Source organism: Pituophis catenifer, unplaced genomic scaffold (genome assembly GCF_029215685.1).
Source record: "Pituophis catenifer annectens isolate HBS135680 unplaced genomic scaffold, rPitCat1.0.hap2 SCAF_10, whole genome shotgun sequence".
Taxonomy (NCBI): domain Eukaryota; kingdom Metazoa; phylum Chordata; class Lepidosauria; order Squamata; family Colubridae; genus Pituophis; species Pituophis catenifer.
This window is the reverse complement of record NW_027256890.1, coordinates 1,987,257-2,000,234: the sequence shown is the minus strand read 5'-3', so window position 1 is coordinate 2,000,234 and position 12,978 is coordinate 1,987,257. Positions and strand designations below refer to the sequence as shown.

The 12,978-nt window shown below is 44.0% G+C and overlaps 3 protein-coding genes across 4 annotated transcripts; 2 read left to right on the top strand and 1 right to left on the bottom strand.

Annotated features, from left to right (window-relative positions):
* Positions 1-453: 453 nt before the first annotated feature.
* COX6A1 (cytochrome c oxidase subunit 6A1) lies at positions 454-4,447 on the top strand. Its single transcript, XM_070951424.1, has 3 exons — positions 454-604; positions 2,260-2,399; positions 4,202-4,447. The coding sequence occupies exons 1-3, from the start codon at positions 505-507 to the stop codon at positions 4,280-4,282; spliced, it is 321 nt and encodes a 106-aa protein (XP_070807525.1). The 5' UTR covers positions 454-504; the 3' UTR covers positions 4,283-4,447.
* Positions 4,448-9,148: 4,701 nt separating this feature from the next.
* Positions 9,149-10,448, bottom strand: TRIAP1 (TP53 regulated inhibitor of apoptosis 1). The gene is made up of 2 exons (XM_070951425.1): positions 10,263-10,448; positions 9,149-9,631 (listed from the first exon to the last, which is right to left on the bottom strand). Exons 1-2 carry the CDS (start codon positions 10,413-10,415, stop codon positions 9,548-9,550), a joined length of 237 nt encoding a protein of 78 aa, XP_070807526.1. The 5' UTR covers positions 10,416-10,448; the 3' UTR covers positions 9,149-9,547.
* A 41-nt stretch (positions 10,449-10,489) lies between these two features.
* GATC (glutamyl-tRNA amidotransferase subunit C) lies at positions 10,490-12,659 on the top strand. Of its 2 annotated transcripts, none has more exons than XM_070951423.1 (4): positions 10,490-10,593; positions 10,901-11,067; positions 11,473-11,576; positions 12,097-12,659. In XM_070951423.1, the coding sequence occupies exons 1-4, from the start codon at positions 10,495-10,497 to the stop codon at positions 12,156-12,158; spliced, it is 432 nt and encodes a 143-aa protein (XP_070807524.1). In that variant the 5' UTR covers positions 10,490-10,494; the 3' UTR covers positions 12,159-12,659. The 2 variants fall into 2 exon arrangements, with proteins under 2 accessions (XP_070807524.1, XP_070807523.1); XM_070951422.1 differs by having other exon boundaries at positions 10,898-11,067.
* Positions 12,660-12,978: the final 319 nt, after the last annotated feature.

The following is a 12,978-nucleotide window of genomic DNA, read 5'->3' as shown; positions in this document are numbered from 1 at the left end:
GACTTGGCTCCATTCTCCAGCCCTCTTTTCTCTTGCAAAGCTGCCTCCCTCCCCTGAAACGAGTCCCGCAATGAGATGGGCGGCTATATAAACTGAATAAAATAAAAAAATAAACTAAAACCCGCATCAGCCCTCCGCCCACGCTCAGCCCAACTTCAGGCGGCCGCCTTCGCCCGGCGGACAAGGAACCGGAGACTTTGCGGGAACGCAGTCCGCGCGTTTGCAGGCACCGACCCACTGGCCTCGTGCGCATGCGTGGCTTTATTCAGCGGAGCTTTATTCTTTGAGCCTGAATTCCGCGGTTCTTCCGAAGCCCCGCCCAGCCGGCCTCGAAGGGAACCCGGATGCAGCCCGCTTGCGCGCGACTCTGCCTCCAAAGTTTACGCAGGCGCGGGAGCGCGGGCCTTTCGGCGCTGCCGTGACGTCACCATCCGCGCCGCCCAATCGCCATTCTATTTCCGGTTCCGAGCGACCCTCCTGAGGACGGAGGGGGAGAAGGCGGCGATGGCGGCGCTCGGCAGGGTCTGGCGGCGGCTGGGAGCCGGGGCGGGCTGGAAGCGGGCTCTGTCGACGGCAGCGGCGCCGGAGAAGCACCAGGGGACCGGTGCGTGGAGACGGCCTTGTTGACCGGGTGACCTTGTGCTTGTTCCTCCTCCTCCTCCTCGTATCGGGGCCGCCGCGGCCTCTGCAGGCGGGAGGCGGTGGGCCTGGCGCCCCCCCAGAGAAGCTTTAGAGGCCCGAATGTCCCCCGCGAGGCGAATCGCGGCTGGCGCTGCCTGGGACTGGAGGAACCGGCAAGGGTTAGGAGCTCCCTTCCCGCACTGGGGAGGCTGGTCTCGGGTGCGGCCCCCGGGCAGCCCATGGAGAATGTATCGAATTCGGTTTTCACGACTTGGCCTGTTGTGCGAGCTAAGTCTGTGGCTGAGTGGATTGAACGTGGGAGATGGGTTAATGCAGTCAACCAGCCCAGTGGGGCGTAGCCCCTGCGCCAAAACGAGCCTCCTAAGTACCGCTCATTGTATTAACATTTACACAGCAATTTAGGGGCTCTCAAAAAAACTTAATTAAAATGGGAAGCATTTCCCAGAAGGCGCTGCAGATTATTTGGGAGCGGGCGTCTCTAAGAAATCTCTTAAGTAATATAAAGATCTAAATAATATAAAACAGGATGCTAAAGGTACAATGCTTCTTAAAGATCCATCTAATCCCGGGCACCCTTTTTTTGAATTATTACCATCTGGCATACAATAAAATTGTCTGCCAGATGGTAATAATAAAGGCAATAAAAACAAGGACAAATAGGCTGAAAAACAGCTTCTACCCAGAGCAGTAACTGTATTGAATTCTACTGTATAGTGCAATATTAATGCAATATTGATTTTCAATTCAATTGTATAGAATGCGAAGGATGTGGGTTTGTGTTTTATTTTTATAAATATAATGTACATTGTACAAGGTGCAATGACAATAAACTAAATTATGTAAGATGCTAAATTACACAGATAAAAGATGCAATGATTCCAGTTTCAGAAGTATCTTTGATTCCACAAACTACTATTCTGAGATTGATCTTTAGTACACCTATTTTATAAAATACACTAACCGTAGCTCTTTACCTGGATTTCTTCGTGTGGTGTTAGCCTTGCTCTTTTTCTTTTGCTGATAATATTCTGGAATTGGTAATGGAAAGGAGGGGCTGGGGTTGAGAAAAAAATATGACATTAAGCAGGAAATTATTGCAGCAGAGAGGTTTCATCTTAAGAAAGGAGTGTCAAACTTGCATCACGGTGGCGTCACGTGACGTACTGGGACTTTCCTCCCCTTCGCTAAACCGGCCATGGGCGTGGCCAGCGCATGATTTATCTGGCCCATGGGCCAGGAGTTTGACAGCCCTGGTTTAGGACATCCTGGTCCAGATATGTTTTTGTTGAATTGCCTATAGGAACTAAAAATCGGTCCTGGCCAAGTAAAAAAAAATACTGAAGCACAAAGCAGCCCAATTTTAGCTTAGTATCTTTTGTGAATTGAGCCACTGTATAATCAAAAAATAATTCCAAACTAATTAGCATCTTCCACTTTTTCCTCCTCCTGGTACATTTTCAGTTCAGTTATAAGCTGTCCTGCAACAATTTTTCATTGCACCATCTGTAAATTGAATTAAAAGGCTTGGATAGTAATTCTATCGGTCCTATATTTTAATTTATTGCAAAGAAATAACACTCCTTGACTTTCTGTTTATGTTTGAATTCAATCAATTAGATCGTTTATGGAAAATCTTGTCTCTTGTGGTTGCTATTCCTTCTGTTGCTATCTGCCAGCTAAATTGCTACCTGAAGAAAGAGGATCATCATGAAAGGCCAGAATTCATTCCTTACAAGCATCTTTACATCCGGACCAAGGTACTGAATTTGCATTGTTTTTGGATCTGTTCTATACAGACTGTTGGGAGACATTTGTAGAAATTGAGGTTTTGACTGGTTGGGTCAGATCCCAAAAGCATGGCCTGGATATACCCATTGTTTTTCATCTAATACAGGTAGTTCTCGACTTACGATCACAATTGAGCCCAAAACTACTGTTGCTAAGTGAGATGTTTATTAAATGGGTTTTGCTCCATTTTAAGACCTTTCTTGCCACAGTTGTAAGTGAATCACTACAGTTATTAAATTAATATAATATGTTTGTCAAGTGAATCTGACTTTGCTTGTCAGAAAGTTACAAAAGATGATCACATGACCCCGGGATGCCACAACCGTCATAAATATGAGTCAGTTGTCAAGCATCCAAATTTTGATCACATGTCTATGGGGATCCTGAAAGTAGGTGTGAAAAATGGTCATGTCACTTTTTTTTGTGCCGTTGTAACTTCGAATGGTCGCTAAATGAACTGTTAAGTTGAGAACTACTTGTATTTCCTTTCTTATAAGTCTCTTCTACACTTGGGTTTGAAGTAGGGTGAGAATTACATTGCCTACCTATTGGGAAACTGATTATGGTTATTTAGTATCCTGAACTCTTATTAGTTCACAGCAAATTTTAAGGGCGAGGTGACATAAAATTACATAAAATTCACAACTAAGTTTTGATGAGAAATGAGCTTTATTTCCAATACAGAAAAATCAATTTCTCACCCAACAATCCCTGTGCATGATCTTCAATGGGCCAATTGCTGTCTCTGAGCCACATTGACAAAAAATATAAAAAGTACCTCTAATTTCTGATATTCCTCAGTGGATGCCAACTTTAAAAAAGAATCATTGCATTACTGCCAAACAAAGCCACTGTTCTGCACATTCAGTTGCACATCTTCAAGGATTGATTTTTGAAAAATATTTTTAAAAATTGCCTATTATCCTTAAGGCTCCTTTGAATCAAGTTTGACCCCTGGTAACCTCTTGAAAATACCCATGCACTTTTCTTGGCTACATTGTGGAAGTAGTTTGTCTTTCCTTCTGAGATTTCGCCCCTCCCTTCCCCTTTTTGACTTCACAATCTAGTCTACAGCCTTGGGATTTTGTAGTGGTCCCCCATGTCTATACTAATTACATCTGACCAGGTTTAGCTTTTTGAGATAACATTGGCTGGTTGCTGCCACCTTGCTGGTCAAAAAGCCATTATAGACATCTTACTGTATATATCACTTAGGACGGGTGAAATCTAAAATTTATTACTACCAGTTCTGTGGGCGTGGCTTGGTGGGGGGGGGGTGTAATGTGACTGGGTGGGCATGGCCTTTCTTTTTTTTACTTTTAAAACCATTTTTAAAAGTAAACAAATGCTTTCAAAAGGCTCTGACGATCCCAGCTGAGTTGCCTGATTGGCAGAGACTTTTTTTCTTTTAAATGCCTCTGATGATCAGGCAATTCAGCTTGGATCGTCAGAGGCATTTAAAAGAAAAAAAGGGTTTTTTTGATGATCCCAGCTGAGCCACGCAATCATCAGAGGCTTTTTTTTTTTTTTTTTTACTTAAAAGCATTTTTTTGGCCAAAGAGGTTGTATAAAAATGCTTTTAAAAGTAAAAAAAAAGCCTCTGATGATTGTGCGGCTCAGTTGGGCATGGGGGTGGGGGGCAGGGATTTTTGCTACTGGTTCTCCGAACCACCCGCCGTCATCGCTACCGGATCGGGTGATCCGGTCCGAACCGGGAGCATTTCACCCCTGACTTAGAAAACTAAAAGTACCATCTCTCTTCTCTTTGCAGCCCTTCCCTTGGGGTGATGGGAACCATACTTTTTTCCATAATCCACATGTCAATGCACTTCCAACTGGCTATGAAGAGTGACCATTAGGCAAGTGGACCACAGCCACAGCATGGACCATTAAAGGTAGCTGGACCAGAATCAAGGCTGGGACCATAATCTGCATTTCCTGTATTGTTTGTTCTGACTTCTTACAGTTGATGTTCTTCCTGTAGAAGTCTCCTGAAATAAAAAATATTCTAGCCAAATCTTTCATTTATTTTTTAAAACTTTGTATCAATACCTTTTATCCTACTATCTTGAAGGGGGGGGGCATTGTTGAGCTTTGTAGATGAAAAATTAAGCAGCACTGTTTGCAGGAAAGCAGTGGTGCTCAAATTGTTAAGATATGTGATGTAAACTGATACCGGTCAAGATTGCTTGGAATTAGAACAAATTATTTTCTGAAGAAGTACGTTTCCAGTATGGAAACTGACAAGAAAATGAGTAATCATTTTAGTGAACACAGAATTATTCATCTTGTGATGGTTATTTTTCAGCACTATTTAGACCTGACTTGCATAGTGCAGCTGCTAAGGGACAAGTGCTGTTTTGAGATGCATTAACAGGAACATAGAATCCACATCGCAGAAGTCAACTCCCTGCTCTTCTCTTTGCCTTGGTTGAGGCCCATTCTTCCCTTCCAGTTTAGGCACTGCGATCTAAAACAGACATTGAAAACTGGAGTACGTTCAGAGGAGAGCTGCCAAGCTTTTGGAACAGTTGAAAGATCTAGGTCTGTTTATCCTTAAAAAAGAGGAAACCAAGGGAAAATACAATAGGAGCTTTCAGATTTGTAAACCATTGTCATATAAAGGAGGGAGCAGGCATGAAGCTTGACGTCCCTGAGGTCAGAACTAGAATCAGTAGGTTGAAACTAGATTCTAAATAAACACGTTTGGTTAGATACCAGTAGAAATTTCTTGATCTTCACAGTTATCAGCCAATCTTAATAGGTTGCTTTTTAAAGTTTCCCTTTGCCAGAAGACTTCAAACAGAACCCTGTCCAAAATTGTTTTAAAATCTTTCACCAAGCAGGAGATGAACTTTCAAATCTGTGATCCAATACTGCTTAAAAAAATTCCCAATGTGATAAATAGCAGTGGTATGTGATTGCATCTTATTGTTGGCCTCTGCGAGGGTTCTTTATAGTAGAGCAGCATCCATTGCTGATCTGTGGGTAGGAGGGCAGCCCCACCCACCCCCCGGCTGGTGGAGAGGGATTCTCTGAAGTTGAGGTTGTGAGTGGGTTTTCTGTCAGGCATAACTTCTGTATTTCTGTAAACCATAACTTCATATGCTTCTGTCAAAGCATAACCCCCAGTTTAAACCTAAGTTACAAGTCATTTCTAATTTTGTATTTTAGTTTCCTAATTTAATTTCAATTATTGCATATACCAGAACACACTTTTAACTGCTCAATCACATTGTAAGGCACTTTCTCCTGCAAGAGTGTTTCCATGCCTTCTATGACAGTGTCCAAAGTGTTTTCTATTATACACAGGAAAGTGGGTTTTAGATTGCCTTGGCACATTTGAAGAGATGCTGCTTTTGTGGATAAATCTGGGAGAGAGAGTAAAGGATTGCAAAAAGGAATTTTGTCAAGAGTGGAGTAGGTGCTGGGGGAGGATTACTCCAGTAGTCTCTCTCTAAAAGTTTCTCTCTCAAAATCTGTATTATAAAGATAAAATTGTAGTTTTTTTATGGTGAGCCAGAATTTGCTTCATTGTGCTGATGCTAGACATGCTCTACTTATATCAGGTGTTTCTTTAAAATGCTCTTTTCCTGGCAGTGATGCTTGCTGAAAGGAGTTTGCACCAGTGATACAGGGAGGGCTTCCTGCTTTATTGCAAAGTCTGAGGTTTTTGATGTTTTGTTGCCTCAGTGATGGCATTAACTGGAAAAAAACAGGCATTCCTGAAAACAGGATTATTTTTTTTGCTGCAAGGATTTAACAAGCTCATCCTGTATCCAGCTTAGAAATGTTTACGAAAGTTGAGGCACCTTAAACTAGTTGCTTCAATTTGGCTACAATAATGCCGCCGTCAGTATTGGTAAGGTTTTTTTTTAATTCTAATGCCACCTATCTAATTATTTCATTTCTAGATTTGAAGAATTAAGGGTTCTGCCCATGAGATGAGAAGAGGCTGCCAGGGAACTTTGCCTTCTGGCCTCCGATTTTGAACGTGGCCCAGGGTACAAGAGCAGCGGCCTATTTAACAGTCTTGGTTGGGAAGAGCAGCCAGCTTAGATCAAAGGGCAACATTCTGGGGTTGCAGAGGTGCCATCTTGTCTTTAATGGCACCTTCAAAGGGCCTGTAGGCATCCACACAGCCTTAGCCAGACAGATGGGAGTGCTCCGTTTTCCATTCAGACAGGCAGAATCCTTCAAGAGAGAATTCAACTGATCCAGGACTTCACAGCACTTCCACCTGCCCCCCTCCAAAGTGTCAATGTCTAGGCCTCAGAAAAAGATGTTGGAATTGCAAGCTACAAATTCAAATGCAAAACACAGCAGCCCCCTCCCTCCGAAATAGTGCTTAGCCTTGATCCACCTGCCTTGGCCAATACAGGGAAGTTCACAGCCCTGATGAGCTACAGTCATGTGAAAAAGTAAATATATCCTATGTAGTTTAAATTATGTAGACCAGGGGTGTCAAACATGCAGCATCACGTGACGTATCTTGACTTTTTCCCTCTTCGCTAAACCGGGCGTGGGGGGGGGGGGGGATATAGACATACTATTATTGTATCGTCAAACAGTATATGGGTGATTTGATTGAACAAAATAGCCTATGAAAAATGGACTTTGCAATCATTTATTCAACAACACAGATATGCCCTTTCCTTGCGGGGAAAAAGGAAGTCCTCCTCTCTCGCCCTTGGCTCCAAGGCCTCTCACTGACCCCTTTGGCAGAAACTCCCTCCAGCAGGCATTTCTCATGACTGTCTTCTTTCCACTCCTCCTACAGAATTTTTTCAGCTGGTGGTTTTGGAGGGTTTCCTGCACGCAGAGCCAAGCTCAAATCCCTCTCAGCATCTCGGTGGGATTCAGATCCAGGCTTTGACTCGGCCACTTCTCTCTTTTTCCAGTTGTTCTGTGAGGTTTAGAATCATGGTCATGTTGCATGGTCCACTTTCAGTTGAGCCTCAATCTTCTGAGAGATGCTCTCGCGTGACCCTCAAGTGCCCAGAGTTCATGGCGGATTCCATGGTGGGGTCCAGGCCCCGATGCAGCCCCAGACCAGAACATTTCCCCCAATGTGCTTTACAGATGGTATCAGGTTCTTGTGAAATTTTAACTTTGTGAATTACTCAGAACCAGACACAGGCGGCTATAAAAATGAGTAAATAGATGCTGTCCTTTATTTTTTTCATCTAATTTTATTATTTTCATACACAACTCAAGGTGGTGAACATGCGTTCTGCCTATTTTCCTCACACAACTCTGAGCTGGGTGGGACCAAGAACGTGCAACAGGATTTTGTCCCTCGAGGGACTAGAATTCGTCTGCTGCTTTCTAGGTCAGCACTTTCTCCATTACACCAAACTGTTTTTTTAATGTCTTCTGCTACTAAAGCCAGATAACACTATCTTTGCCTTGTCTGTCCAGAGCACATTGTTCCAGAAATTCTGCTCTTTGCCTAGTGTCCCGCTTCAGGTTCCAAACAAACACACACAGAGTTGCTTGGTGATAAGCAATTTACCTAAGGCTCAGCAAAGTAACGTAAGTCAGGGTCTTTGAAGATAAAACTTGCCCAAGTAGCCTCTTTCCACAGGGCAGGCTAGAGCAGTCATGATTCAGCCCAGAGGTCTGAACAAATCAGGCTCTTCAACCAGTCCTAGGGTGAGAGTTTCAGATTTCTTACACAGGAACAACATTATCACAACAGGAAATCACAGTTGTTTCCATGGGTCAGAGCTGCCTCTTAAACCAGGCAGTAGCCAACTATTTTTAATTAATGCACACACCCATTTCACAAAGAACCTCATTGAGCATCTTGGCTCTACATGTCAAGTGTTTGATGAAGGGGCACACCTCATGATTCGACCGCTCTGGTTAGTCTGATGCTTTTGATCAGCCTCAGACGATTCCTGTGTTGGTGTCTCCAGAGACTTGACATCCCACTGGTTCAGTTGGAGCAGCTTTAGACTCAAGAGTTGTCCAAGTCATGAGCCACAACATCTAGATGTTCATGAGAAACTAGTTTTGTCCTGATGGTCCTTCTGAAGGTCAAAGATTTCCTGGCTCACTTCCCATGTAGATTTAATTTGTGCAGCTTCATTCTAATGGTGGTCATACACTTAGACATCAATAGTGAAGAGAGATACCTGTTGGTCATGTGACATAATTCTGAGGTTCTTAGAGATTTCTTTCGAGGTCTTGCATTTGCCCATGGGGTGAACCTAACCGGACACCCTAGGCTGGACAATGAGTCATTTTATTTTGGTCACTGACCACCAAATGCCTGGCCAAATTGGCTGTTGTTTGAAATCTTCTCCACTTGTAATCATTGGAATGATTGCTGCCCAATTATCTGGTGATCTTTTAAAATCCTTTTATGGCTCATTGATTTCTATAACCTTTTGGAAGGCCTAAGCATTCTTTCAAGCTAAGCAGGAGGATAGCACACATTTCAGCAACGGTATAACTCAAACTAAAAGCCTGAGGCTTTAAAACAGGGCTATCAAACTCCTGGCCTGCGGACTGGGTGCATCACATGCTGGCCACGCCCATGCAGTTTAGCAAAGGGGAAAAAAGTCCTGATACATCGCATGACGCTGCTGTGATGACGTGAGTTTGATACCCCTGCTTTAACGACAAGTTCCTCCAAGATTCTAACAATGTTCTACTCATCTAAAACCCTATTTTAGACATTTGAGGTAGTGATAAACAGAGGTATAGTTACTTTTTTATACATGCAAAATTTCAATTATTTTTATTTAAATTTACACTGGTCCACAAAATTTAAATAGCGCATGATATATGTTATATTGTGTCCTCTTTATCAATATTGTGGAAGTTCAAGTATCTGTAGGTTGAAGAAGTCAAAAATTTCAATAGGGGCGTTTACTTTTTCACATGACTGTACATAGGCAATCATGATAAAATTTTCCCGGCAACAATGGAAGCGAAGCAGCAGTCCCTAGAATGATGTGACAAACATTGCAAGGAAGCAGCACCCTGTATCTCCCCACCCGCATAAGCGGTATTAGAGTGAGTTCCTTGTTTGGCAGCCAGTTCATTTTAGTTTGCCTGTTTCATAGTCTTTTGGGAGGGGGGGGGGGGTTTGCAGGTGTCATCAGATTTATGAAGAGTTCTCAGACTTTTCTTTGCTGGAGCCCATGAATTCCAAGCCTTCGATGGGTATGTCCTTCTCCTTAATAGCTTTCTGAAAGGGAAATAAATGAAGGATATTCTAAGATGCTGAGGCTGAAAAAAACATATCCTAAGCATTAAAAGTCTGGGACAGCCACAAGATAAATGTCTGAACTGTAGAAAAGGAGCATCAATTGTTTTCAGATTTGCAAGCAGAACCCCCTACTTCCCTCTTTTTCACAAGGCATTGGTCCACCCTTCAGCAATCGCTCCCAAGGCTGGATTTGCAGGACATTTCAGCCTAGCAGGACTCAGAGACCCGCAGCTGAGAAACGGACCGTCATGCGGCATATCCCCAAACCAGGCAGCCTCTGGTGGTCGGGTTGCCCGCTACCCGCCCTGGGATGCAGGCTGGGGGGGGGGCCCAAATTCGCTTCCAGGACGCTGCCCGGAAACACCCAAGGGAGGCGCTGGCTGGAGACGCCCCGCCCACCGCCTTCGGAAGCCTTGGGTCGTCCGTCCTTGGTCGCTGGCTGGGGAATTCTGGGAATTGAAGTCCGCCCGCCTTCACGTGACCAAGGCCGAGAAGCGTTAACACGGCACTCTCCCTTCTTCGTGGGGGGGGCATACTTTTCTGTACACACACACACACACACACAGAGCCCCCCCTCCCGCCTGTCCCGCGAGCGAGCCCCGCCCGTCACCTGGACGCAGAGCTGGTAGCGCTTGAAGAGCTGCACGCAGGGGTCTCCCTCGGCGCCGGCCTCCCCCTTCAGGAACTTCTCGGCGAACCAGCGGTTGAAGCACTGGTCGTAGTCGCGCTTCAGCTCCGTGCAGGCCTCGCCGACGCTGTTCATGGCGGACTGACGCAGCGCCCAGGAGGCAGGCGCGGCGTCACTTCCGCCTCGACGCCGGAAGCGGAAGCGGCGCGTTGAGATGCTCGGCTGCAGGTGGGCCCGGCGGGGCTGGCGGCCGTGGCGCGCTGCGCTCGGCTGCAGGGGCGCCTCTTCGGCGGAGGACGCCGGATCCGGCCGGGTGAGTGGGGAGACCTTGCCAAGATGACCGGGGAGGGGGCCACGATTAGGCCGGGGCCTGAGCGTCCCCCGGGCTCTGCTGCTTTGGGGACCTGCAGGGAGTTTCTCCAGCTCGGCATTCCGCTGCGGGATTTCGGTTGGCAGGAACGGAGCCTTTCCCGGCGAAATGAAACGTGTCCCTTATCCCATTTCTAAGAATATATTCCCAGTTGCCACGCAGCATGGTTTGCCGGCATTTTTCTTTATTTCCCCCCCCCCCCCGAGGCTGAAATGCGCTAGTTGAAGAAAAAACAAAATTGTTTCAGCAGGCAGAAATTACGCTGGAGTTGTTGGATCACCTTGAGCGACTGGCGCTCGTTGACTTCCGCAACTGGGAGGGCGTCCGCCGTTTGGAGAGCGCAGTTGAATTCGCTGAACAACTTCAAGAGGTGAAGACCGATGGAATCGAGCCCATGGAATCGGTGCTGGAAGACAGGTAGCTACCGGCAGCCCCCGGCCGTTTCCGGAGTTTACTTTCTGACTTTCCAGCTCCAGGAGAGCCATCGCCCGGGTTTTTTTTTTCTGTATTTTTTTAATAATTTTCAATAAAAAATTTTTTTTAAAAAAAGGAAAGCATTTAATTGTGAGGAAGGGTATTCGTCACCCCTTCAGAAGCAGCTGACAGTTTTTGCAGGCAGAAGGTGGCAAGGCAACGATATTGGTACTACTGAATCATTCATTCCCCATTCGGATGAAAAGTGGGACCACTTGCAATCACTGCTCTTTCTAGCCTTGGCAAGCCGTGTAATATCACCTGGCTTTTAGGGAGAGAACATTGTAGAAAGCTGCCATATTTCTAAGCATCCTAGCAGGCTGATGATGAATGATTTGTATTCCTCAGGCATCTCTACCTCAGGGAAGATAGTATCTCAGAAGGGAATTGTGCAGAGGAACTACTGAAGAAGGCTGCAAAGACAGTTGAAGGATATTTCATAGCTCCACCAGGTAACATTTTGCAGGGGGCACGCAGGGAAATCCATGTTGTAGAATGTTAAAACACCTTTTTCACAGTGTGAATGCAAGAGAAGTTTCATTATATAGGATGCAGTAATGGTGGGTCTATTGTATCTCTGCTGAGAAATACCATTCTGGATTTTGGAACCTGCCTAAATTATTGAATTCAATATTACGTGCTTAATTTCAGTTATTCTACAGAGTATAATTTGGTTGATGCTGTGTTGGAAGCAACACATAGAACTGTGTCATGAACATCCTTGACAGCTGACATTTTCTATTTAAAATTTGTAAGGTGTTGCCTTGAAGTTCATTTTTACAACTAGGAACACAACTGAAACTTGTTTCTTTGGAAACAAGTTCTTTGTTCATCAATAATATACATCTGATTTAGCTTTATAGCACTGGTAGTTAAATTATATATTGGATAATATAAGTCAAATTTTATTTCTAATAGAAATTGCCAAAACGATCGAAGTATTTTATTCCTGCCAATTTCTTTTTGCACTAGGTAACATTCCTCTGCCAAAGGTAGAAGAGAGAAACACTTTTCTTCACAAGGAAGATTCTTAATAGAAGATCCGACTTGAAATGCCATCACTGATTGCTTTTAAACACGTGCATTGTCATCTAGAATTTTTATATCAAGTACCTCATATAATTGGGGAGGGGAGAGGGATGAGAACTGAAATGACTGGTGTTGCTTAGTGGAGAAAAAAAGGCATAGAGCTGTATGGATTGGGAAAGAGTATCACTGACTCTAAATTTAACAGAAACATGGTATGCTAACATGTCTAGAACTTCTTTTAAACCCCATACAAGAATTCTGGACTTTGGAAATATCAGAAAAAGTGACATTAATAAATGACACACGTGCTTCTGTCTTTGGAAAAAAAAAATCCCAGCATAAGAGGGACTGTGTATTACTGCCAAGGGCAGAACATTCTGAAAACTGAATTCAAACACTCATTTTATGAATTCAAATTGAATTCAAATTACTGTTACCTTGTTACTTGGTCATGAAACAAAATATTTTCTAGCAAAACTGAATAAAATGTAGCACAATTGATTTTATACTTTGAAATTTCTTTCAATTATTGCAAAAGAAGATGTGTGGTATTGTGTATTAAGATATGCTGTGGCATTTAGATTTAATTAACCGAGGAACAATATTCATGGTCTTTAGAGACAGTCTTCCAGATGGGAATAAATTGCTTCAGAAATATAGCCCTTTTTTGGATGAAGGATAATGTTTAGGCTAACCTCTCTATGTATGCCTAAGAAATACAATTTTTGTGTGTGTGCCCAGTAACAGCATTTTATGGTTAGTGTGGCATCTAAAAGTCCAAAAATGGCCAGCTAATATTTTGTGCTTTATGAAGAGCAGGTGGAG